The 26,628-nt window shown below is 39.9% G+C and overlaps 2 protein-coding genes across 5 annotated transcripts in view; both read left to right on the plus strand.

Moving 5' to 3' along the window:
• traf1 (TNF receptor-associated factor 1) overlaps positions 1-10,744 on the plus strand; it is a 34,371-nt gene extending 23,627 nt beyond the window's left edge. For both annotated transcript variants that reach the window (XM_017716094.2, XM_017716092.2), the window contains exons 7-10: positions 1,965-2,390; positions 7,055-7,232; positions 7,570-7,718; positions 10,432-10,744. In XM_017716094.2, the coding sequence (XP_017571583.1) occupies positions 1,965-2,390; positions 7,055-7,232; positions 7,570-7,718; positions 10,432-10,650 (972 nt within the window). In that variant the 3' untranslated portion in view covers positions 10,651-10,744. The remainder of the gene's footprint in view (positions 1-1,964; positions 2,391-7,054; positions 7,233-7,569; positions 7,719-10,431) is intronic.
• A 7,356-nt stretch (positions 10,745-18,100) lies between these two features.
• The window catches only part of phf19 (PHD finger protein 19), a 30,414-nt gene continuing 21,886 nt past the window's right edge, over positions 18,101-26,628 (plus strand). Inside the window, exons 1-7 of one of the 3 annotated variants that reach the window (XM_037535694.1) lie at positions 18,372-19,254; positions 19,392-19,685; positions 19,776-19,979; positions 21,520-21,601; positions 21,896-21,991; positions 24,037-24,131; positions 24,554-24,702. In XM_037535694.1, the coding sequence (XP_037391591.1) occupies positions 19,800-19,979; positions 21,520-21,601; positions 21,896-21,991; positions 24,037-24,131; positions 24,554-24,702 (602 nt within the window). In that variant the 5' untranslated portion in view covers positions 18,372-19,254; positions 19,392-19,685; positions 19,776-19,799. The other 2 variants (XM_017716106.2, XM_017716107.2) reach the window with 2 other exon arrangements.

Here is a 26,628-nt window from a genome sequence, read left to right on the forward strand (position 1 = left end):
CAAATGTGAATAAACGCATGTGGTTTTTGCACATTTTACGTTAGAAATGTGTTAAAAACGTGTGAAAAAAAATTGTATTTTGTTCACATTGCAAAAAGCGTGTGATCGCATGTTTTAAAAAAAAAGTGTTTGTTCGTAAACATTTGCATTTGAAATGTACACTCCCCGACCACTTTATTAGGTACACCTGTACAGTTGCTTGTTAACACAAATATCTAATCAGCCAATCACATGGCTGCAACTCAGTGCATTTAGGCATGTAGAGGTGGTCAAGACAACTTGCTGAAGTGTAAACCGAGCATCAGAACGGGGAAGAAAGGGGATTTAAGTGACTTTGAACAGGCGTGGTTGTTGGTGCCAGACGGGCTGGTCTGAGTATTTCAGAAACTGCTGATCTACTGGGATTTTCACGCACAACCATCTCTAGGGTTTACAGAGAACGGTCCGAAAAAGAGAAAATATCCAGTGAGCGGTCAGTTGTGTGGACGAAAATGCCTTGTTGATGTGAGAGGTCAGAGGAGAATGGGCAGACTGGTTCCAGATGATAGAAAGGCAACAGTAACTCAAATAACCAAGCAAAATCTCTGAGGAACGTTTCCAACACTTTGTTGAAAGTCTGCCATGAAGAATTAAGGCAGTTCTGAAGACAAAAGGGGGTCCAACCTTTTACTAGCAAGTAACTAGTATGTGAGTCTTCTCTGAGGGTAAACTATGCAGGAAGAAGATGAAGAAACAGAGCCATTAAATCGTAAAGTTATATCAATTTACATTTAACCCATGAATCTCAAAGAAATACGCTTAGCAGCCCATTCTGCTAAAAGGTTTAGTACAGGATCTACAGTAGAGCTGGAACAGTAAAAAAGAACCAACTGCAGGAGCAACCGTGAGCTCTAATGTGAAAGACAGCATCAGTACCAATGCTTATTCTACAGAACTAGTAGAGAGGAGAATTACCGCTCTGTAATGTCTTCCGTGTCTCTCAAATGCTAGAGGGCGCTCCCGAGCGAATCCAAAATGGATCAAGATGGATCTGAGTTTAGAAATGCTTAAACATTTTAATGCAAAAGAATACATTTATTTCCTGATCATAGAACAGCATAAAACATTCTAACACGGTTAAAACTCGAGTTATAAGACTCAAAAACGGCACCTCTTGTAGGTTCATGACATCTCTGAGCGGGAACAGCCAATGAACTTCTCCGCTCGCCAACCAATCAGCACTCAGTAGCAGTAATGTTAGCAACTTGCTGGCCAAAACCCGTTGGCTCTAGAAAAAAAGGAAATATACAGGTAAACTGTTTTGACTTTTCATTTTTAGCCATTGAGCTCTTTTTAACGTCTGTGCCCATTCATTGAGGACTCACTCGCGGTCCCCGTCTGCTGTTTTGCAATCCTGTTGATATAACGGGGGAAATAGGAAGTGGCCAGACTCCTCATGAACCGGCTCTGCTTATGCTTTCAAAACCTAACATGCTTTTTTTTCTGTCTGCCTTTGTCGCCCCCTGTGGTGCAAAGGGAAGCAGCACACATGGTTTTGAACAACAAAATGTCGATGATTATTGATAATTTCTTCCCACTTGTGCAATTTTTGTAAATCTGCTTATCGTCCCAGCCCTACTATTGATAAATTACATTACTTGGTGAATTTGTTGTTTGTTATGCTTATTAGTACTCAAAAATTGAATGATTTATGAAATATTTATGGGTGCCACTTTACAGTAAGACTACCCTTATAAATGGTTCATCAAATATCTGATGAAGCTGGCAGGTTTAATGCTGACTGATGCAGAAGACAAAGTCAGATATGTAACCAGCAAGATCAGAGGTTTCACTGTGGATGAACGTGGGCTCACTGTTTGGCAAGGAACAGGTCTTTGTTGCATTTTGTTTGTGTTAGACCTGCTTATTAATGATATTAATAACCTAATGATTAATAACCATCCCTGTTCTTCATGGTCTCCCAGGGAAACACAGAAAAGGTGCATGAACACGAGAGCTGCAACACTGCTGGTCATCTGCAGCTCCTCTTGGAGGCCATCAGGGCCCTACAATCGTCTGTGTCCTCTCCGCCTGAGAGGAGTGTGCAGTACCCTGCCCTGGGGATACTCCTTCAGGGCCAGAATGTGGCCTCCCTTTGCCCTCAGACTAACGGAGATCTGGAGACAGACAGCGGGGACGGAGGGGCCAGTGACAAGGCCTTGAGTCTGCATGATGACCAGGCTGAGCTGGAGGTGGGCCAGCAGCTGCACGCTCTGCAGCAGAGACTGCAGATCATGGAGAACATCATTTCAGCACTTAACCGAGAAGTGGAGAAGACCCAGCTGACCGTGGTGGCACTGGAAAGAGACAATCACAACACCATGCAGGTCGTGCAGCACTTAGAGACCGTGGTAGGTTCACTTCAAGCTCATTTTTTTACAGCAAAGTAACAGTTGAGCTAAAACTAATCTAGATTATTCATGCATTATTTTTATTTTTCAGCATCTCTTTATATCTTAGAAGTAAGCAGGCCTTTTTGTTACTGTTCCTTTAAGACTGATATGTGTGAATGATTTGTGTTTTAATTGGCTGCCCTGTATTGTGTCTCAGTCAAAAAGCATTCCAGGCTGAACAAACTGTTAAGCTTGTATAGAAATCCTCAGAGAAGTTGGAATAGTTGGAAAACTATAAATATCAACTGTTCCTTTCAGAGGTGTGGCTCCTTTGAAAGGCTGCAATGAGATTTGCTTCCTGACAGCGAGGAAAAGCTCAATGTTTAACTCCTTTCTTCACATCAGCCCATCCAATGTCTGTTACAGACTGCTGGCACAGTGTTCTTTTTCACTTCAGCGTGAATAGGAGGGGTTAAATCATAGGCATAATGAGTGCCATGTCACCATCACTTTTGGAAATGCCTGATTTTGTCCCTACCAGTGCAGGTTTTTCTATCCACCTCTTATTTGCAAATTTTTTCATTTTAAACCTTCATTACAATTTAGATCTGGTGAAACTGAATGTTAGACCAAATGCTGTCGTAACCATGTTGTTGTAACCAATCAGCAGAATCCAGATGCTTGCGGATAAAACAAATAATACTGGTTTTATTATCACAAAGCCAAAACATGGTCAAAGAACAGGCATGGGTCAAAACCGGAAAACACAGGAGGATTAGGATAGAACACCAGACGAACAAAACCAGAAGGGCAAGGCAAAAGACGTGGTCTGTAAATCAGGCAAAAAGGTTTCAAAACACAGGTCAAGAATCCAAAGCAAAGGTACCAGAGGGACATAGCAAAAATCAGAGTAGATGACGAGGCAAAGGTCAGGAATCAGAATAAGGCAATCAATACAAACGCTCAGGAAGTTCTAGAAGAAGCAATACCTCACACTGACCCTGACTAAAGCCCGGGCTTATATACTATCTGTTGTAATCATGTGATAAATACACACAGGTGAAACCACCTAGTAATCAGGGGACTGTGAACACTGCTAGGTAGGCAAGAGAGTGTCAGAGGTCATGTAATCCCCAATAGGATTGTGGGTATTGGAGTCCGTTTCGGATTCCAAGTCAGAAGGAAGTTGTGACGCCCAATGATCTCCTGAAGGAGTCTGGGCAATGAAGTCTGTTCCAGTCTGAGGTATCAGACCAAATGCAAGCCAGGTCAAACGTATACTGGTTTGTATAACTTATAAAGTGATTGTGTATCTCAATATAAATGCCAGAAAAACATTTTCAGTTTTTTTCTGAGGCCATTCTGCTTTAGACAGGATGAGCAGTCATATTTAAATATGTTCATGGTTATGACATCACAAGCATAATGACCTTCTATATGGACTGTATGGACTGAGGAGTGAGTGGAACTTTAAAACCTAGTTCAAATAAAAGCAAGGAACACTTGGCTTACCATGATATGGACTGTTTAATTGGTGCAGCATGTTGTTTGATGAGTAGTAAATGCAGTGTATTTACTTTGTGCACTTAATGTTTTTTTGTACCTCAATCAAAGCCTAATGTGTTAAGAGAGAGAGTCCTAAAATGCCATAAAAGAGTGAGTGCCTTGTTATTTGATGAAAGTCCATTATGACTGTTACTTAAGTGCTTCACATTTACGCTCAGCACCGCGTTCTTCATGAAGTATTAACAGATTGTATTCTCCTCATACCTCATACCGAACAGTGTGCTGTTTTCCGCTGCAGTCATATGAAGTTGTTGTTCGATACTCGGGCTGAATTATAACCAGCTTCTTTGCAGTGGGTAGACTCGGCAGTGTGTAACCTATCTCTCCTCTGCTGCAGTGCCAGTAAAGCATTTCTCTGTAAACATCCTTGATATTTATACGAAATATCTTCAAATATCCTGTCAGTCTTGTCGGATGGATTTTGGCTCTGCAATGTAGCTGCATTCGTAATGTCATGCAGGGCCAGAAAGGAGAGCTATGTCTGCTGCTTGCTTTGTCTTAGAGTTATTTCTTATTTCTTTGCAAGGAAAACCCATTGACACAAAGCACTCTTATAATAGAGGTCAGTGGGTAAGTTGCTTCAGTGCCAGCCCATTGACTTCTAATGGTGCTATTCATTATCTACTTCATATTGTCTGTATGAGGAAATTAAGCTGCAAAAACTGCCCATTTTTAATTTGTGATGTCACAAAAAACACAAGATCTTATATATACCATCCTTATCAGACTATAGCTCTTTCTAGTCACATACAAGTAATTAGGAATGTTTTAACCTGGACTGAATAAATTACGGGTGGCATGGTGGCGTGGTGGGTAGCGCTGTCGCCTGGGTTCGATTCCCCTGCTGGGTGACCGGGGTCCTCTCTGTGTGGAGTTTGCATGTTCTCCCCGTGTCTGTGTGGGTTTCCTCCGGGTTCTCCGGTTTCCTCCCACAGTCCAAAGACATGCTACATTGCCCTTAGGTGTGAGTGTGTGAGTGTCTGTCTGCCCTGCGATGGACTGGCGACCTGTCCAGGGTGTATCCTGCCTTCCGCCTGATGACCGCTGGGATAGGCTCCAGCCCCCCACCCGCGACACTGACGGAGAAGCTGCTTAGAAAATGGATGGATGCATGAATAAGTTACAATACAGGGTAGCTAATTGGAGCAGATATCATTTACACACACACATATATATATATATATATATATATATATATATATATATATATATATATATATATATATATATATATATATATATATATATATATATATAATATCAGTTTTAAAGTCACAGTAGCTAAGTCTTCTAAATTCATTAGCTTCTAATGCTCTTTTTTTTCTTCCAGGTGACAAATGTCTTCTTCATTCTGTCATGTTTATAGCTCCTTAGTGTATTTTAGTGTGGAAGCCCAGTAAATGAGATCCATGGGCTTCTGAATTCAGGATAGAGCAAATTAGAAAGTTCACATGCTGGAGATTATTTTACTTACTATAGAGGAATATTTCACAAATCATTTATATGTTTGTCCATGAATCAGGTTTCCTCAGGTCAAACTAGGTGTGTCATTTCTTCATGCAGTCTCTCATAGAATAAACTGGCATATTCTTTATTTGTGATTCCAATCAATATGATAGCAGGAGAGTGTGAGTTTATATCTCCTCCTGGGGCTCAAAGCAGTCAGGTGACAAAGACACCTCATTATCACTCCGTTCAGCAGCTTGTTATCCCTCTCAGGAAGAGCTGTTTTGCATGATTGTGTCTGTTATTCGTTTAAAGAGTTGAGATTTAGTGATAAGAAAGAAAGACTGGTAAATTGAGATCATGGACAGATAGATGGACAGATAGACGGACAGATAGATAGATGAGTGGGAGGACAGACAGACAGACAGACAAACAGACAGACAGATAAACAGACACTTGGATGGACGAATGGACAGATAGACGGACAGAAAGATAGATGAGTGGGTGGACGGGCAGACAGATAGATAGATAGTTAAACAGACACTTGGACGGAAGAAGGGATAATTAGAAACAAATAGACGGACAGATAGATAGATGAGTGTTTGGACAGACAGACAGACAGATAGATAGTTAAACAGACACTTGGATGGACGAATGGATAGTTAGAAAGATAGACGGACAGATAGAGGGACAGATAGATGGACAGATAGAGGGACAGGTAGACGGACAAATGGATAGTTAAACAGACAATTGGACGGACGGATGGATAGTTAGAAACAGATAGATAGATGAGTGGGTGGATGTACAAATATGTAGACAGACAGACAGGATAAGTAGATAGATGTACAGATATGTAGACATATGGATGGACAGACAGACAGACAGACAGGATAAGTAGATAGATGTACAGATATGTAGACATATGGATGGACAGACAGACAGACAGACAGGATAAGTAGATAGATGTACAGATATGTAGACAGACGTACGGACATACAGACAGACAGACAGGATAAGTAGATAGATGTACAGATATGTAGACAGACGGATGGACAGACAGACGGACAGGATAAGTAGATAGATGTACAGATATGTAGACAGACAGACGGACAGACAGACGGACAGGATAAGTAGATAGATGTACAGATATGTAGACAGACAGACGGACAGACAGACAGACAGGATAAGTAGATAGATGTACAGATATGTAGACAGACGGATGGACAGACAGACAGACAGGATAAGTAGATAGATGTACAGATATGTAGACAGACGTACGGACAGACAGACGGACAGGATAAGTAGATAGATGTACAGATATGTAGACGGACAGACGGACAGACAGACGGACAGGATAAGTAGATAGATGTACAGATATGTAGACGGACAGACAGACAGACAGACAGATAGAGTAAGAACTTTTTAATCCTGAAGCTGAGGGTTAAAGCCACAGTAAAACTACACTAATCACATCCAAAATAAAGTAGTGCTATGAATTTTACAGGGAATATTACAGTGATGTTTTCAGGGCATACAGACAGAACGACAGCTCAGAGAACACGCCGTTCTGTTTCACTGCACCTCAAGGCCGCCTTCGCTGCTGTATCAGGATACAGATCCGCCCTCTGTGATGGGCTTAATAAACGAGGCCTTTTGCCGGTGTTTTTCAGGTAGCGGAGCAGCAGCAGAGACTGATCAGGAAAGACATGCACATCGCCTCGTTACAGCAGAGCATCAGCGCACAGCAGGACGTCTCCTATGACGGCACCTTTCTCTGGAGGATCTGTGATGTCAGTCAGAAGCTGAGAGAGGCAGCCACAGGGCAGAGGAGCAGTCAATACTCTCCAGGTACACACACGCACACGTAGCGCCAATCTGCTGCACTGCTCTCAGCGCTCTGCAGCTCGCTCTGAAAAAAGTGATGCCTGGAATTTATTTCAGATTTGAACATGAATAAAATATTTCACATCAGCACAACTTTCTGTAACAACTGTGTTTAATATTTTGTGCTAATGTGAAAATGATACAATCTAAGTAAATACTATGGATATGTTTTTTGAAAATAGCAATAACTGATTAAGACAACTGCTTCATGTAGGTATGTAACTTGTTAACCACTTGTTTTTAACTGAAACTCAGTATTGAATGAATATGAGATGTGATTTATTGCTGGGGTTTTTTTCAGCCTTCTATACGTCCAGGTACGGCTTTAAAGTGTGCATGCGGCTGTACATGTATGGAGACGGAGTGGGGAAAGGGACACACATCTCTCTTTTCTTTGTCATTATGAAAGGAGAGTATGACCCACTTCTTTCATGGCCCTTTAAGCACAAGGTAGGACACTGTGAGTGAATGAGTGCTACTGAGCAAACTGTACGCGATGTCTGTATACATAACCTGTTCCATACAGTTAGAACGGTCCTTCTGCTACACTGTGTAACTGCATAATAAATTACACGGTTAGTTCTGCGATTACAAAACCCCAATTCCAAAAAAAGAAAACAATGACTAATATAATACATTTTGACTTGTATTTGACCAGGGTATATTTTGGTTTGTGCATCTGAATCCATATGACCAAATCATAAGGCGAATTATTCGGTAACTGCATGAAATAAATGTACATTTTTATTTTTATTTTTTTGTAAAAGTTCCCCTCAAATTAACAGAACATGTTTTATGATCACACATATTGCTCTATGCTTATAATTCAGTGCTGAAATCCAAAAATCATAGATGCTCTTTGTTTTATTTTATAAAAATCATTTTTACAGAGCAGATCACTGAAGAGACGCCGTCTGTTTATAGTTTATAGCCCAGATTTGTGGAAAAATGGGTCGACTTTCAGTAGAAAAAAAGAGTTGTGAGTTCAGCTTCTTCTATTATAGGGGTTTAAACTTATATCACCCATCTATTTGACTGGAAGGTAGACAGTTAAAGCTCTCATAGGACACCCACCAAATGAATGTAGCTTATGAAATATGAAAGCTATGAAGAATATGACGAAGTGCGTTTTGGAACCACCGGTGGTCTCAAGGGGTTGAAAAGGTTAAATGAAAACAGTTCAAAGACATGATTGTCAGCCTGTCAGCTTCATTATTAAATATACACTCATTTTGAAATTAATGCCTACAACATGATCTAAACGTTTAAGACCATGAACACTGAAATGATCAGAACACAGGTGAGGCATTTGTGCTAGGATACAGAAGGAGTGTCCACGTAATGCCCAGTAGTTTATGAGGATCAAGGCTCACCACTTTGAAAGTATTTCACCCTCTGCTGTGCAAAACATCATCAAATGATTCTGGGAATCCAGAGAAACCTCACCACAAGGCCGAAAACCACAACAGAATGACTTCATACGGAAGCCTAACGTGCTGTGCACTGCAATGAAAGAACCTACAATTTTAGTCCTTTCATTTTAAAGCACATTCAGCAGCTTCAGAAGACTATGCTGGGCAGTGATTGTGAACTAGGGGTAGATCCATGAGCAGCTCCTGCGATGTGATCACACTGTTGCATACACAGACTCTAGAACAATTTAATCATAGCCATTGGTTCTCCTGTTTTTCCTTTTTCCATATCTTATACTATCAGTCAGACCTTATTCTCTGCCCAGGTTGCTTTCGCATCATTGTTTGCTATCTGGTGTTGACCAGAGGAGGATGGGTTCCCCTTTTGAGTCTTGGTTTCTTTCAAGGTTTCTTCCTCTTGCTCTAAGGGAGATTTTTCTTGCCACTGTCACCACTGGTGATGTCCATGGGACTTGGATCGGGATTTTTTTTGCAAAGCTGCTTTTTTACTTGCTGTAAAAAGTGCTATATAAAAAAACTTTGACATGACTTGACAGCAAACTAACGAAATTAACAGCAGTGTGGAAAACTGCAGTTCTTCTCGAGAGCCTCCACTGTGGCAAGAATCTACAAGCTGTATGAAGGAGAATGAGAATGGAAGGCTACAGTCGTGGAGGAGTGAAGCATCGGCTGAATACGTGATGTATAAGATGTGTGCACTCATTGGTTGGAACATGCAGATAGTTCGGCTCTCATTGGACGTTGTTGATCAAAATGGGAAATTGCATTCACCGTGAAAAATCTTGTGATTTTCATGTTTAGGTTCAGGTAAAATATTCAGTGTTATTGATCTGATGGGCTTAAAAATAGAAAAAAATAAAACCGTAATGGCGGCATATGCAAAAGTTTCAACATCCCTTCAGCTGTAGTCTCAGAACCTAAAATCTCCCTCAAATCCCAGGCTAATTACACATTAAGGCTCATGGTAGTACAAATTGAACTCTGGTCAGAATCACTGAAGACAAATTAGGAAAAAAAGGAGAAGCATTTGACGAAAAGAACACCTTGCCATCTGTTAGGCGTGGGGCGTGGTGGGGGGGCGGGGGCGTGGTGGATCTCTTATGCTTTGAAGTTGTATTGGAGCCAGTGGCACAGGAATCATTGCATGAGTGGGAAGAACGGATTCTACAAACCAAATGGCACAGTCTTCCAAGAAAGTGAAGTTAAAAATGAGGCTTCTACAGCAGAACAGTGACCAAACACACCTCACAATCCACCACGAACTTCAGGAATCACAAGCTGACCCTAACAGACCACTGACTTGACCATCACTGAAAATCTGTGGGAAGGTTTTAAACATGCTGTGCATCTAAGACTGCCCAAGAATGTCAGAGAACTAGAAGTGTAAGGAAGAGTGCGTGAAGTATTCCTGCTGTGCCTGTTCATCTCTAATTCCTGATGATGCTTTTTTCCCACTCATATAGCTATAACAAAATAAAAAACTTTTAATGGACAAAAAGGGTCAACTTTGAACAATAAGACAATCGCAATAAATCAAGATAATGCAAAAATAATGCAATTGTTTGACAGCCCTGATCAAAATACATTACAGTCTGATCTCTGATAGTAACTGCAGCAGTTTTGGATGCAGTGATGTAGCAGGCCTGCAGCACTTTTGCTTATCGCCCCAGCCGTTTTTTTTACAGTGTTCCTGTGGTGAGTCTTTTTTTAACCGGCTCTCTTCTCTTCAGGTGACATTCTTCCTCATTGATCAGAACCAAAAGGAGCACGTGATCGACGCTTTTCGTCCTGATCTGTCCTCCGTGTCTTTCCACCGACCCATCTCCGAGATGAACGTGGCCAGCGGCTGCCCTCTTTTCTGTCCCCTGGCAAAGCTACGCTCGCCCAAGCATGCCTACCTCAAGGACGACACGCTCTTTATCAAGTGTGTGGTGGACTCCTCCTCCTGAACAGGGGGCGTGGCTGGGTGGAAGAGACTGATCTGATCAGCACTGCAACAAATGTTGTTGTGATTTGGTGTAATAAACTAAGCACATTAACCTGGCGGCATTCCAACTTTCATATAATTTAAAATAATAAGTTAATGTAAGACAGATGTTCCAGTATTAGAGGTCCATGTTTTAAGGCAGCCAGGTTACTTATTTCTTTAAGGAAGCTATTTTTTATTCAGGGTGAGCAATTAAGAAATCAGAACTGATCAGAGCTGGCCAGTTTGTTTTTATCTGTGCTGCAATTGTATGGCAAACTAGTGAGTTAGGTGTTGCTACACCTACACTCTCAGAAATAAACATACTAAACTGTCACTGGGGCAGTAGCCCTACTGTCACTGGGGTGGTACCTGCAAGGGTACATCTCAGCACCTTTAGTCAGGGAACATAACTATCATAATCCACTGAAATGATAAAGTTTAAGTTGTGTTGACTCCACACGCCCTGTCTCGTCTCCAGGCTTTTCTGTTTTAAAACATTCGGTTATGAAAAGGTACAAATACAAACTTTTCACCTGGAAAAACTTATTTAAGGTACACAGTTGGACCTTAAAACCACTGTTGTACCTTTTGAGGGAACATTTACATTGTTTATACCTTGATGAACAAAAAAATGTACCTGAACAGAACCGTTAGTGTATGATCAAAATGTACAAAATGATGCTGTACAGTATGGTACATTCTGCTAAATGGCCAGTTGCCTCTTTCTTTCAATGTAGCACTTGATTCATGTTATTTAAATAGGCAGCTGATTTTTCATTTGAGAATTTAAAGTTCTAGGTAAAAAGCAAATAGTTCTATTTATATTGAGACTTTAGCTAATAGACACGGCTATGAATGTGCTGGAGTGTTTGTGTTTATTTTGCCTACACAATGTGAGTTTATGGGGAAAAAGGCAAAAGAAAGCTGTTTATAAAGCCATCGGCCAACTCGGCTGTAAAGAAGCTGGAACTGAAATCAACCACAGAAGTTTTACACTGTAAAAAAGGGGGATGCTCTTATATCACTGATTCACTTCTATATTAAAAATATTGATACCAATTGTTTTTTTATTTATTTTTTTATTATTTTTATGAAATCTGATGTATATTTGATGCTGAATAAAATTCTATTGTAGCAAAGAACAAATAAGTGAGCATTGAAATGGATAAAACTTTGCCCAACGTAAATAAAATCTGTTCTGCGTTTTGTACGTTCAAGTGAACCTTTTTTACATGCTTGAAATTGTTGATTGAAACTTAAATATTACACTTACGGTGTGCATATTTCAAATTTTGGGACAACTTAGTCATTTGTGTTCTGGGCAAGTTACTGAAAATTTGGGTAACACTATTTGGAGTGGCCCTTTGTAGATGATTAATAAGCTCTTAACAGATGAACAGTAACACAACAACATATCAGTGAAGTAGCAGCGGTGAAGCATCTGAACACACTGAAGTGAATATCTTGTAGATGTTCTGTTGATACATTACTAACATTAAGTAGATGTAGTGTTAATGTGTTACTTCTATTACGCACCTAACCTTACCAACCTCACCCAACACCTAACCCTAAACTCAACCTCAGCCCAAAACCTAACCCTCACCCTAATCCTAATCCTAACCCTAACCTCAACCCAAAACCCAGCTCTCAGCCTGGCCATAATCCTGACCCTCATATGTTTCTGACATGTTACTGAGAGTCTGTTGAGTGTTTATTTAATCTAAAAGGACCACTCAACATAAAGTGTCACCAAAACGTGTCTGTAAGAATTCATGCTTCTCCTTACTTAATGTTATTTTAAAGCCCATGGCAACAGACGGCAGAATTATAGAAGAGATCTTGCTGATTCCTTCCTCCAGACTTAAAGGGGAATTCCACCAATTTTTTTTACATTTCTGCATAATTTCCTTGTTCTGATCTAAACTTGGTCACACAGAGTGGTTTGAGGCGAAATACCTTATTCTAGAGAACCCGACTCAGCCTTGTTCACAGTGGTGGTGGTTCAGACATCTGAAGAGTTTAATGCATCTAACAGCTGCCTCACAGAAAGATGTTGCATAAAACAGTCATGAATACCCTGCCTGATTCCTGAGACATTGTTTTCCGAAGGGTTTGAGGGAAAGTTTTGACCTAAAACACACTTTTCTTGCCAGAGAGGTACATGCAGTGCTCTAAGGAAAAAGAAGAGAAACAAATCTAATCATTTCTAAAGAAATCTCAGTAAGTTTCTCCACAATGAACCATTTTAAAACATCAGTTCATTCTGAAAAATCAGTGGAAATTCTCTTTAAATCACAGATGCCTTAACAACTGTACCACCACACTCTCCGCTGTTCCAGGGTTCTTCTGATACTACGTTTACCACAGTGATTTATTTGTGATGAATAGGATCTACACTCACACGCTGAGACTGAATACTTCGCTCTAATGGCAGACCATTTGAAAGGGGAACTGCACTAATTTTTCAAAATTTCTGTATAAATGAATCATTAAAGTGTAAACAAAGTCATTTGTTCTAGAGAAAATTGAATTGTTTACAGTGGGAACCACATGTCTGAAGGGTTCAATGCATTTTAAAAGCTCCCTCACTGACAGTAATTACATGAAATGGTCACAAATATGTTGCCTGATGTTTGAGACATGATTTTACAGTAATTCTGAGATTAGGCTTTGGCCTAAAGTGTATTATTTATTATTCTTGGAGGAGAGATTTAAGGCAAATAGTTCCCAAAGAAAACTTTTTTTTCCTGATCTACGACTATTTTGCCATTAATGTTCCCTTAAAGTCCAATCTCTCTTTGTCAGTTTATTTCATGCACATTCATGTCTTATACACACCTAAAAAAGATGGTTTTTCATGGGTTCTTTAGCAAAGTCAAAGGTTCTATTTAGAACTATGAGTCATATGCAGAACTATTTGCATGATTAATTGATTCTTTGTATGGGAAATAGTTCTTCAGATTGATGGAGAAAGTCTTGTATATGGTTCTATACAGAATCTTGCAGAAAATGGTTCAGTATAGCACCTAAAATGGGCCTATATAGAACTCATGGTTCTAAAAAGAGCCATTGCCATTATTAAAGAACACTTGAAGGACCATCTTTTTAAAGTATGTGTAATTCACTGATGTCCACTTTTCCACTCTAGAAATAAAAAGATACTGCCTTTATTTACTGCACTGGTATCAGTATTGGGATACTACCCATTATGTGACTGCATGCTTTACAATATGTGCCAGAAAGGGTTTTTTGGAGTGATGTCATAGAGGACCTACTGTTGGTTCCCTCAATAGCCTTTCAACGTAAAGACCCATAGTCATAAATGAGTTTGGGAAGAATCATTTCGCATAACATAAATAACCTTAATACCAATGCAATTTATTTTTTCTAGAACCAAACCATGAACCGTTCAGGAACCTTTATTTTTAAGAATGATGATACTGATTGGAAAGAAACTCCCATCCCTAGACAAGTGTACTGACCACACTGTCGATGTGGGAGGATCTTGGGTCACTCCGGTTGATTCTCAGGTTCCTCACCCATCCCTTTATTCCCTTTCTACCTCATGCTAAGGCTAGTATTTAGATATTGCAAAAGAAGGGCTGGTGAAATGTGAGTTTTTTGTGTTATATGTGTTCAGTTATAAATAACTGAAAGCAATTCTTCTCTGAGGTTTAACACAATGAAATGATGCAAAATGTGACTGAAAGTGTTTCTGCAATAACTCACAGCGGATGTGTCGGCTCGAAGGTATGGTGATTTACACAGAGTTTCATTTAAATGAGTTAGACTGAACCGTGAACCTGGTTTTGAGAGCTCTCTCTAATTCTGATTTGCTATATTTGATCAAAAATAATCAGCTTTGCATTATTCCCAGAGAAATGTAAGGAAAAATAAAGCCTGTATTATTTGACATGAAGTGGTTTCTTTATTTTGTTTTTGCACTTTGAGGCTCAGTTTGACTGATATGTGAATACTGTAGTTCTGTTTAAACGGTTTGATTTAAAAGCATTGTTGCTTCTTCATTCTATTTAATATTAAATGTATTAATTCTTCAAATCGATTTCAATTATTTTATGATTTATCTTTTTTTAAACAATGTTTTACAAGTACCGATGGGAATCATATTAGATATAATATCATAAATTAGTATTTCACCACATGCTGCTGGTTTGCCTTGTTCACTGAAACAGATAATGATATTTAATGAGCAGCATTATCAAGCATATTAATCAGGAGCTTTCCCCCTTTGATGCAGTAACAGCCTTTACTCTTCTTTGAGGCTTTACAAGAAATGTAGGAACATTGCTGTGAGAATTTGATTGTGTTCAGCCACAAGAGTGCAAGAGGTATTGGAAGGAGCTTCATCACTCTAGAGAACAAAGTTCCACAGCTCCTCAGCCCAGTACTGGAGGGTTTATAGCCCTCTATAGTCAATACATGGCAGTGGACATGGTGACCTGAGGCTGTGTAGCTGTTCCAGGGAGTTCCATTCAATTCCATCCAGTTCACTAATTGTAAGGAATGACCTGCTGCTGGGAGTAATCATTTGGAAATCTGGAATATGAATCATTCTATGGAATTAGTAGAATAGAGCTGGGGCTTTGGATATTTTAACTGATCTGTACATTAGACTAATATCCTTTTGCTTTGAGCGACCCAATTCCTAAATAATTTTATTAAAACAAAGGATTGAACATCCCATTTTGCCAATCACATCACTTGTGAAACTTTACCTAATTGTTTGAAAGGGGCTGTTTCAGTAATGAAAATTTTAGCTAAGTTTGAGCATTACTGGAAAACACTAGCCAGTTCATGACGAGCAAACACAGCTTTGAACAGATGTGCACAAAAATAAAATCATTATATTTTTCAGAAAATATGTGTTTCGGTCATCTTGTAACTTTATAAGAAATCAAGATAAAAGATAAAACAAGATAAAAAAACAACAATCAAAAAATGCAAAAAAACGTATTTTGTTAAATCATGAATTCTGTCAAATAGATGAGGAATAAAGGTGCAGATACTGCATAACATAACAAGTAGTATAAATTTACCCATAAATTGACTCAAATGTGTTCATCATTTCCAACTCAAAATCAAATCACTTTTATTGTCACATCACATTTACACAGGTGGAAAGTGAGTGAAAATCTTAGGTGTGTAGCCCCCTTATAGAATTTAAATACAAAAAAATATATAAATATCTAAGAAGAAATGTATATATATATATATATATATATATATATATATATGCATATGTGCACTTAGTTTGAGGTAGATAGTAAATAAAATGCAGGTGCACAGGAGATAGAATACTGATATAGAAATCCATGTAAACAAAGTATATTATGCCATCACAGTTTTGTCTTTTGGGTTTGGGTTCTGACCGGCCACTTCATTAAGTACACCTCCTTGTCCATTTGATCAGCTCCACTTTCTATATGGGTGCACTTTGTAGTTCTACAGTTACAGTTACAGTCCATCTGTTTCTCTGATACTTTCGTAGCCCCCTTTTACCCTGTTCTTCAGTGGTCAGGACCCCCATATGACCACAACAGAGTAGGTATTATTTGGGTGGTGGATCATTATACCCAAATAATACCTGCTCTATGGTGGTCCTGTGGGGGTCCTGGCTGCCTTGCACTGTAGCCCTTGGCTTGTTCACAGGGGCTCAGACCCAGACTTTCTATAAAGCTGCTTTGTTGAAATTTGACTGACCATTGAAGGACATAGTGAAAGGGTATTAATAAAGTATGCAGAGAAACAGATGGACTACAGTCTGTAATTGTAGAACTACAAAGTGCACCTATATGGTAAGTGGAGCTGATAAAATGGACAATAAATGTAGAAACAAGGTAAGCAAACATAATGAAGTGGCCAGTCACTGTATAATGTATGCGTGTGTTAATTCTGTTACTCATTTAAATTAAGTAAATTCAGTCTCACTGGCTCATAAGTGTCAATATCTTGGAATGCTGATCTCAGATCTCAGAACAGGCCTCATTGGCTCATGTAATCCTCTTCAGCATTAGGTAAAAAGAATCAACTGATCCCAGACCAGCATTCACTCTGCTTCTGACAAATATTAGCCTTTGTGTGTAGACACTGTTTTAAAGAGTTGCTTTGAAGACAGTCCATTCATCCTGGCACTGCACTGATGTAGAAACAATGTAGTTATTGTTTTTTTTTTTATTATTATTATTTATGTAACTCTGTCATATCAAGGATTAAAGGGCCCACTCACTTTCATTGAGTTAAAAGTTTATTTCATTGCTAAAGTTCCCAGTCCATTTAGTCCACATATGCAAACTAAACTGCATGAAAGCCCCAAAATCCTTTTTTAATTGAATTTAATCGAAATGAATACCATGACAACCTATACATTCACTTTTCCCTGCCCACTGGTGCACAGTGATGCGATCAAAATCAGATGTGTCAAAGGCAGGCAAAAAGTCATTACAGTGAGATGGAAGAATAACAAGAAAACAATGATTTTGTCTTTTGAATGGCATTACATATGAAAAGACCATCATATCTGATAATATGACACAAACCAGCAAGGAAAAAAACTAAAAAAAAAAAATTATTTTGACTTTCAAGGCACAGTAACAAAAAACAGTCTTAACAACTGTAAGAGATAACTAGAAAGGGAAAGTTTGTGAACAAACTTTAAGTTGGCTTGAAAAAGCCTGTTAATTTAGTTAAAATGGTTGAAAACTGTTGATAGTTCTTCAAATGTTTCGAAAAAGTTGTAAAGCAGAAGCTGCAGTATCAGTCATCCATGGTAATTTGTTGCTAGGTGCTACTGTGAATGAAGCTCCGCCTTAAATTTTGTTCCATGTTCATTTTAGGGCTACCTTAAACCCTTGAAAAGAGTTTGTTTTATTTATTAAATACTCATATACTTACTTTATTCACGAAATTAGCTCATTGTAGACTAGTTTTATGGATTACATTTTTCTAGTACTATCCCACTTTTATTAAAAAGGTGCCTTATAGCAGTCTAGTATTATTATTATTTTTTAATTTCTCTATATTAGTCCAGTTATTTATTAAAATCTCTTATAGCAGTCTATTATAGTAGTATTTATTTCGTTTTCCTACGCTAGCTCACTTTTTTTATTTAATTCTCTTACGGGAGTCTAGTTTTACTTCATAAACTTTCTACGCAAGCCCACTTTTATTATTTAAACTCTATTATAGTCTAGTTTTATTACATTTCCCCTCGCTGGCCAACCTGTATTCACTAAAGTCATCAGCACTTAGCCTGGGTCTGTTTTCTGAGCCGATGTGTGGAGTGCTCAACAAGTCCTCCCCAAAGCCTTCATCGTGTTTTTCCCTCATACTAATCATCTTTAACTCGACTTCCACCGTGGCTCTTGCCGCGGCGCGCTCTGATCTGAGGTCAGTGCTCGGCCCGTGCCCGCCTGCCCGGCCGCAGGGTGGGCTGCTCTTCCTGCCCGCCGCTGATGATGGAGCTGGGAGTTAATTACATAAGCAAAACGTAAATGATTCGCGGGAAAAGGTGAAAAAATGGCGACTTGCACAGGCACAGTCTGAGCGCTGCACGGCCAGCACACCAGCCCGGGGAAAGAAACAAACTTTACTCCGCGAATGGAAGAGTTTGCAGCGAGCGCAGCATTTCGAGCATAACTTGTTCCTCCCGAGGAGCGGAGAGAAATCAGCACGGTAACGTAGAAGAGGGGTTTGAATCGGAGCAGCTAGCGGGCTAACTGTAAACTCAATTCAAACCGAGCGTCACTGCCTGCCTGCCTGCCTGCGTGTGTGTGTGTGTGTGTTATAGTAGGGGTGAGGTCGGGTTTGCCTCATAACTGACTGTAAACTACAGTTTGTCCTTATTTGTGTGCACTGTATCTTAACGTCTGACCCCTCGGCGTGTCTTCAGGCTTTCCTTGAAGGGAAAAAGTGCCTGTTTTTTCTTTTAAGAAGCTCAAATGTTGCTTTTCGCCCGTTAATCAGAGCTAAAGTTGCTCCTTTTGAATCGGCGAGGGGGAAAGCGGTTAGCTCGATGTGCTAAATAAGACGTGAATGTTATTGAACTTGCTGGAAATACGCGCTGTTTTCAATCAAACGGTGTATTTTTTGCAACGGTTTAGTTAGTAGTCCTGTCTCTGGAGTGCAAGAAAGTGGAAAGCGAACTTTATTACAGTTCGTAATGGTTTAAAAGCGGTCTGCAGGACCTCGTTCCTCTCCAAAACAAGCGTGAAGTTAGTGAGTTAACGTTGACCGAGCCTAATGTGAGTGTTAGTTAGCCAGCTAACCTCCTTGTGGGCTCGTATCTCCGGAGGAGGGCCATCCCAACTTACAGTATTTTCCACTAGCTTAGCATGAGCAGTGGCTCAGTTATGTTAGTTGTGTCTTCGTTTCGTGAAAAGTCTGTCATCTTTTGCGTGGCGCTTTAAGACACGTCCGCCTAAGGCAGGTGAAAACGAGCTCTGGCTCTGAGAGTTAGCGTTAGTTGACATCGTTTCTGAAACGGCGCTCTGTTCGTGCTGCTTTTGGTTTCACTCACTTCTTGGCGGATTTTGAGTCATCCAACAGTCCCTGCTCAGCAGAGGAGGTACTTTTTTCTTTCAACTTTTGCAAAGTGAATCAAAACCGCCGGAGTGGACCGTTTGTGGCATAACTGGCCGCTGAATTCACATTTGTAGTTCATACCGCAAGATTTCCTTATGCCCCCCCCTGCTTTCTGTGTAGGTCTGAGGAGTTAACGGACAGTGCTGTGAAGAAACACCTGATGGTTACAGACTTTGCAGCATTCGCACTTCACACAGGTCCTTCAGTAGCGTGAAACACACGGCTTATGTGTGTTTCCTCACTCACATTTGTTAAACCTCATACAATCCCAGGCTTTGTTCAGTAACTACAGGGACTTCAAACTGGCTGAGCTGTTCCTACGTTGTAGAAGTGAGTAATAACACGTGGCCTTTTAAAGGGTTAATTCAGATGATGCTGAGCAGGTGAATCTGGTTTACCAGTGTTGTAGTTCAGGTGAGTGAAATGGTCCAGGTGCAAACTGTGGTTTGATGCTGGGGTCATGGATCAGTGATGAAAGCTAATGTTTGGCTCTTTTTCCTTTAGGAACTGTAGGTGTGCTTGGTAAGTATGTTGGAAGGAGCCTACCGGGACAGCTACCTGGCTGTGGGTCCGGAGGAGCTGGAAGCCAAGCGGCTGCTGCCCAAACGTGAGAAGAGCTGCAGTGACCTGGAGAGCAAGCTGACCGTGGGGCAGTACGTTCTGTGCCGCTGGTCTGACGGCCTTTATTACCTGGGGAAGATCCAGAGGGTTAGTTGGCTGCCCTAAAAATGTTGGGTCACACCTGTGTTTTAGTACCTCTGTGTTACAACAGATTATGTTGTTTAACCACCTTCAATGCCCATGATCTGCAACCAGGTCCAGGCTTCCAGTCAGTCAGTTTGGTCTTTCCTTACAGTCTCTGAATGATAAGCCTTGGGAGTATAAGAAGCCTGGGACTTCAGGGGGTCAAAAGGAAAAGGAAATTCCAAAAATTCTTCATAACATAGTCATCAAGATGTAAACAAAGTCATCCATTGTGGTTTGATATGGCATGCTGCTAGACTCAGAATTATTCATAGTGGTGGTGGTAGGAGCCAAACATACCTAATGTCTGAGACACTGTTTTGTGATGCTTCAGGGATAAAGTGCACAAAGGAAAGCTACATGTAATTTGCTGCAAGGCGTAATACCCAACGAAAACCTTTTTTCTGGTTCATCAGTGTCGTAACATTGTAATATTATTTCAGCAATGCACTTTGAAAATCAGAAGACACATCTAAGTTTACAGGTGGTTTCAGATAGCAAGTAAAATGACTGTATTTGTATCACAACCACTCAACTAGCAAGGAATTTTAGACACTTTTAGACAAGTGTTTCTACAGTATATCATTGCATCAGACCACTCAAAGTATTTGTTTACGTCTTCATGACTCCGTGACGTGAATTTTACAGAAATTTGAAAAATGTCTCCTTTAAGAGAGGAGATAGGGGCACAGTGCCAGTGGTGCTCCTGGACTTGACTGGAGTCTAGGAAAACTGATACAGTGAAAGAAAAAGCACTTTGGATTTACATGATTAAAATGGAGCAAGTATTAGCACATGAATAAAATGTCATTAACACAATTCTTGCCAAAACAAGCACATTTAAAAAAGCAATTGTAATTTGATTGATGTAATTGTGTGCAACTGCTTGCCTCATTTTAATCATGAACCATTTTTTTCAGTGTATCCACATGCTCATGAATACCTTTATTAGATAGATAAGATGTTAGATTAGGGTAAATACATTGGATTTACCTGATTCAGGGGTGCACATCATTTCCATATGAACAATATATGTTAGATGAACACCGTTATTTCCCAGTGTAAGTCGACTACAAAGTTGTGTTGATGTATTTAATGTTGTTCAGATGGTAATGCTCATGAATATTAATAGAAAATTCAGTGCATCACTTTTCTCAGTGTGTGATGGCAGGGCTTCGGGAACAAGATTAGTTACCTTGGGCCCTCACTTTTCTATGGGGTCATGTATAACACATGTGTTACTCATGAATTATGTAAGAGGCAGAATGTAGAGCTTCTGACCTACTGATTAAGCAGTGGATGTTTTAAAGTTATGTGAAGTACATTGACCGCACCAATGGTTTTAATTTATCTCTTTGTAGTTTCAAAGCAAGAGTGAACAATGTGCTTTTAGTTTCAAAATGTATACTTCATGAGAAATATATTAAGCAGTAATGTACAAGTCATTGCAAAAGTATGTCATGTGTTACATGTTCATGTTTTACTCACCCTTTATGTGCCATAGGTGAGCTCTTCAAAGCAGAGCTGCTTTGTCACATTTGAGGACAACTCCAAGTTCTGGGTGCTGTGGAAAGACATACAGCATGGTATGCATCCTTAATACAGACTTGCTATGCAGTGCTGGAGTATTGTTTGTTTCCATGGAGCTGTAATAATACTTTGTGCATGTGGCTTATCTGTGCATTTGATTTACCCTCATTAATCAGTGCTGTATGAGCCAAATGGAGCTAATTTAACACCATATGAATGAATGTAACTATAGTGATCTTAGGGAAAAGGTGCATTATTGTTGTCTTTGGTTTATTCTGTGTGTAATGTGGTATGCATGTAACTGCACTGTGCTGAATAACTGGTGTTTTTTGTTTTTGTGTGGAACTCAGCTGGCGTCCCGGGAGAAGAGCCTAAATGCTCCATGTGCTCTGAGATGACTGTGGTGTCTGATAATAAAATCCTTATCTGTGGGAAATGTGGAATAGGTGAGTCACTTTGCAGCACTAAAAGTGGAGATTTACATGTAGATGACAATAGCTTGGGAAATAAAATGTCAACTGCCAAATGTCAACCAAGCACTTTGAGCTGTGAAATATTAGAAAATGTTGTTTGTACTGTCTCCCTGTTATGAAACACCTATGGCTTTAATTCATATAATTCAGCCTGACTAAGGGCTGTCAGTAGGGATGCAGCGATTTGGAAATAGTGGGCAGATTCCAGTTTCTGATCAATTTTTATGCACGTCTGCCAACACTGATACATAAACATTTATAAGATATAGAACTTCACCTACCTGGATTAGCATTACAGTAAAATATAACATAAGCCATTTAGCATTTTTGGAGTACAAGGGCTCTAGACTAACAGCTTCCCATTGTGCCAGGTATGATAAAAATGGTGCTCGGCTAATGTTTAAACCGTTTTGGGACAATTCATGGACAATTAACTTGCATGCAGAAACTCATAAAATCATGAAGGTGCCAGTTGACCATGTCCACGCTAAATTTAGCAATATTTAATCCACTGTTTTTAGTTCACATTTAAGGGACATTTTCAATCGCATTTCTACTGCGACCATAATGCAGGTTTAATTAACCTGTTTATGGGAATTCCTACATAATATCAGCATCAAGATAAGGGTTATGCTCATTCATGTTTTTAGCATGCTCTACCTCTAACATAGACAGTTAAAGCCTGAAACAGACAACTCACATTGTCTTACTTTGTTGGGTTTGTACTGTCTCTGGAGTCTTTATCAATAGTGTAGTACAGATAACTACAGTGTACAGTGATCCGCCAGTGATATCATAGCACCTAAACCTTTCAGACCCAAATTATGCTCCAGGGCACAGTGATGATCTATCAGTATGTAATCATTTTAAGAGTAACTGCAAGACAACTTTGCATTTTGCTGTTGTCAGATCAAAACCTTGTATCTCCAAAGTGGTAACTTTACAGGAGAAGGGAAAAACATTCTTTGCTTTTAATGTAAGTCAGTGGAACCAGAGTTTTTTATGTAATGTCTTTTGGTCTGTTTATGATGAAATTTACACACGATGTAAAGGACAATGTGTATTATGTCAAAAACTTAAAAACGAGATATGAGGTTTTGTTTCCAACAAGTGCGATTTAAAGAATGCAGTTCATTACAAGGAATAAAGTGATGTTATAAAGCATTACATATTTAGTTTGAGAGCTTTTGAAAAACACCCAGAGAAACTGTGAACATGTAAATGTGTTAAGGAACCATAAATGTGTTTGCATGCACTAGTGTGTGTGAGTGTGTGTGTGTGAGTGCAAACGTGTATTTGCTTCATTGCTGTTTGTCTTGTTATTTTTGGAAATCTGTAATATAGAAGTTCATAAAATAAAAAAATCTAAACTTTTTTTTATTTCAAAAGTTTGCCTAATTTGCATCATGACAGTGCATAATTAAAATGGCTGATCTCTCTTACAGTAAGAAGCAGAGGCTGATAGATAACACCCACATATTGTTTATATATTATTTGAATGACAACCTTTTGAAGGCTTCCTAGGCTTATCTTTTTCCAGAGATCTTTGTAAGGTTTTGCTTGGCTTATTATTGTTCATTCAAGTCTACATTTATTGTCTGGCTTTTTACATAACTAGTATATTACTTGACTGCTGATATAATCCATATTGAAAACACTGTATGCCACTTTGTACTTTGAAACAACAAGAAAACAACCACTGTAGTGTTTGAGTATTTGTACCTGTGAGTTCCAAACTGAGGCACTACTGTGGAATATCAGTCTGGTTGAGAGTACATACAGTCTGCAGAGCAAACAGGAGTATTTTGAGCCTCTCTGATGAGGTGGAGGCTAAGGCTACACTGCATGTAATGACTCATGGGGGACCTGCAGCTGGCTCTCTTTCTGCACTCAGAGGGATTAGTTCGCACTGCAGCTCCACTCTTCATATATTTGCAGTGCTGATTGCCTGAAAGACGAGCCACTTCTCATACGCTTGTCCTCTCTTTTGTTTTTTCCATTTCATCCATTTCCGTCAGGCTACCACCAGCTGTGCCACATGCCACAGGTGGAGAGTTCGGCTGACCTCTCACCGTGGTTCTGCAGGAAGTGCATTTTCGCCTTAGCTGTGAGAGTGAGTGTGCCTTTATGCCTTAATTTTCTCTGTTCTCATTTTCTTTTCTTTTTTCAATTATAGTTTTTTATTGCTTATCAAATAACAAGCGTACATAAAGTGCGAAGAATATAGCCAAGAATTGGAAAGCAAAGCAAAATATAACAAGTCAAAGCAACATTATAGAACTAGGTTTTACTGATCTGGTGCAAACCACAGCTGTAAACCTTTTCTGAACTACCTGCTCCCATTTCGTTCTTTTCCATTTGACTTAGCCAGGCCTCATAACAAGCACATAACCTTGCAATGACGTCATTGAGATACTGACTCTAGCTGGCGGAGTAGAATTTCTCATAGTGTAAGTCTTTGGCAGGTGGACCAAATGAGGCCGGAGAGGCTCAGAGCCTCCAGCTTGCTGATGCGTGTGTTTCTCTCTCTTACAGAAAGGGGGCGCTCTGAAGAAGGGTCCCATAGCCAAAGCTCTACAGGCCATGAAGCAAGTCCTCACTTACAGCACAGAGGAGCTGGAGTGGGACTCACTGCATCGCACCAATCACCAGCAGTGCTACTGTTACTGTGGAGGACCTGGGGAGTGAGTGACCTACTCTCTCTCTCTCTCTCAGTTTCCCTATCTCAGTCTTTATCAGTGTCTGTTTCTCTCCATCTCTGTTAGTCTCTTTCTCCATTTTTATCTGTCTCTTTTTCTCTCTTCTCAGTCTTTTTCCATCTTTATCTGTCTTTTTCTCCATCTTTATCCCTCTGTCTTTTTTATCTTTCTCCTTCTTTATCATTTCTCCATTTTTATCTCTTTCTCTTCTCCACTTTATCTGTTTGTCCCTCTCTCTCATCTGTATCTCTCTGTCTTTCTCTCTGGTTTCATCTTGTTTCGCTTCCTATCTACAATTTTTGCTCTGTTTATTTTTCTTTCTCCTTCACTTTGTCATGCCTCTTTCTCTTTTTCTCACTTTCCCTCTTTCTCTCTCTCTGTTTTTTCACTTCCTCTCCATCTTTTTGTCTCTCTCTTTCACTCTCTGTCTATCTTTTTTCCCCCTTTTCTAAGTCTCTCTCTCTACCTTTGTCCCTTTGTGCATTTTTTAAACTTGTTATTTCATGTCCCTCATCAGTATTAAGCACAATCACATCATATTGTTTATTAGAAAGAATTCTCGTTTTCCCTGTCATCTTCCATCAAAATGTAATGACTTATACCTAAACAATGCAGTGCATCTGAGTAATGTAAAGGCTTTGAAATGTCTTTTTGATTTTTAATTACATCATTGTGCACCAGCAAGTGGGAAAAATAACATTAACATTTTACCTCTATCTTCTGCCTCCCCACCTGTTGAGAGAAAAGGCACATCTAACTCAGAGCTCCTCCTTGTTTCATTGAAAAAAAAATCACTGCACTTTAAAAGTCTTATGAAGTCTAAAAGTACAGTTAAAATGTTAGATGTCTTATTTTGACTTGATAGTCATTACATTTTAAGATGAAGCCAAAATACTGTGTGAAAGGTATTATTATACAACATTAAACTAAACACAACTGAAAATATCATGCCAGCAGCCATAAGGGAACAAAGAACTGATAACAAAGTAATGGGCACTGACTGTTCAAAGACAAAGACTCTTCAAGGAAAAGAGAGAACAGTTAGTCAAGTTAGATAACGATAGTGACTGCAGCATACACTGCTCAAAAAAATAAAGGGAACACTTAAACAACACAATATAACTCCAAGGAAATCAAACTTCTGTGAAATCAAACTGTCCACTTAGGAAGCAACACTGATTGACAATCAATTTCACAGCTGTTGTGCAAATGGAATAGACAACAGGTGGAAATTATTGGCAATTAGCAAGACACACTCAATAAAGGAGTGGTTCTGCAGGTGGGGACCACAGACCACTTCTCAGTACCTTTCTGCTTTCCGGCTGATGTTTTGGTCACTTTTGAATGTTAGTGGTGCTTTCACACTCGTGGTAGCATGAGACGGACTCTACAACCCACACAAGTGGCTCAGGTAGTGCAGCTCATCCAGGATGGCACATCAATGCAAGCTGTGGCAAGAAGGTTTGCTGTGTCTGTCAGCGTAGTGTCCAGAGGCTGGAGGCGCTACCAGGAGACAGGCCAGTACACCAGGAGACGTGGAGGAGGCCGTAGGAGGGCAACAACCCAGCAGCAGGACCGCTACCTCCGCCTTTGTGCAAGGAGCAACAGGAGGAGCCCTGCCAGAGCCCTGCAAAATGACCTCCAGCAGGCCACAAATATGCATGTGTCTGCACAAACGGTTAGAAACCGACTCCATGAGGATGGTATGAGGGCCCGACGTCTACAGATGGGGGTTGTGCTCACAGCCCAACACCGTGCAGGACGCTTGGCATTTGCCAGAGAACACCAGGATTGGCGAATTCGCCACTGGCGCCCTGTGATCTTCACAGATGTAAGCAGGTTCACACTGAGCACATCTGACAGACGTGATAGAGTCTGGAGACGCCGTGGAGAGCGATCTGCTGCCTGCAA

The sequence above is a fragment of the Pygocentrus nattereri genome, chromosome 28, assembly GCF_015220715.1.
Source record: "Pygocentrus nattereri isolate fPygNat1 chromosome 28, fPygNat1.pri, whole genome shotgun sequence".
NCBI lineage: Eukaryota > Metazoa > Chordata > Actinopteri > Characiformes > Serrasalmidae > Pygocentrus > Pygocentrus nattereri.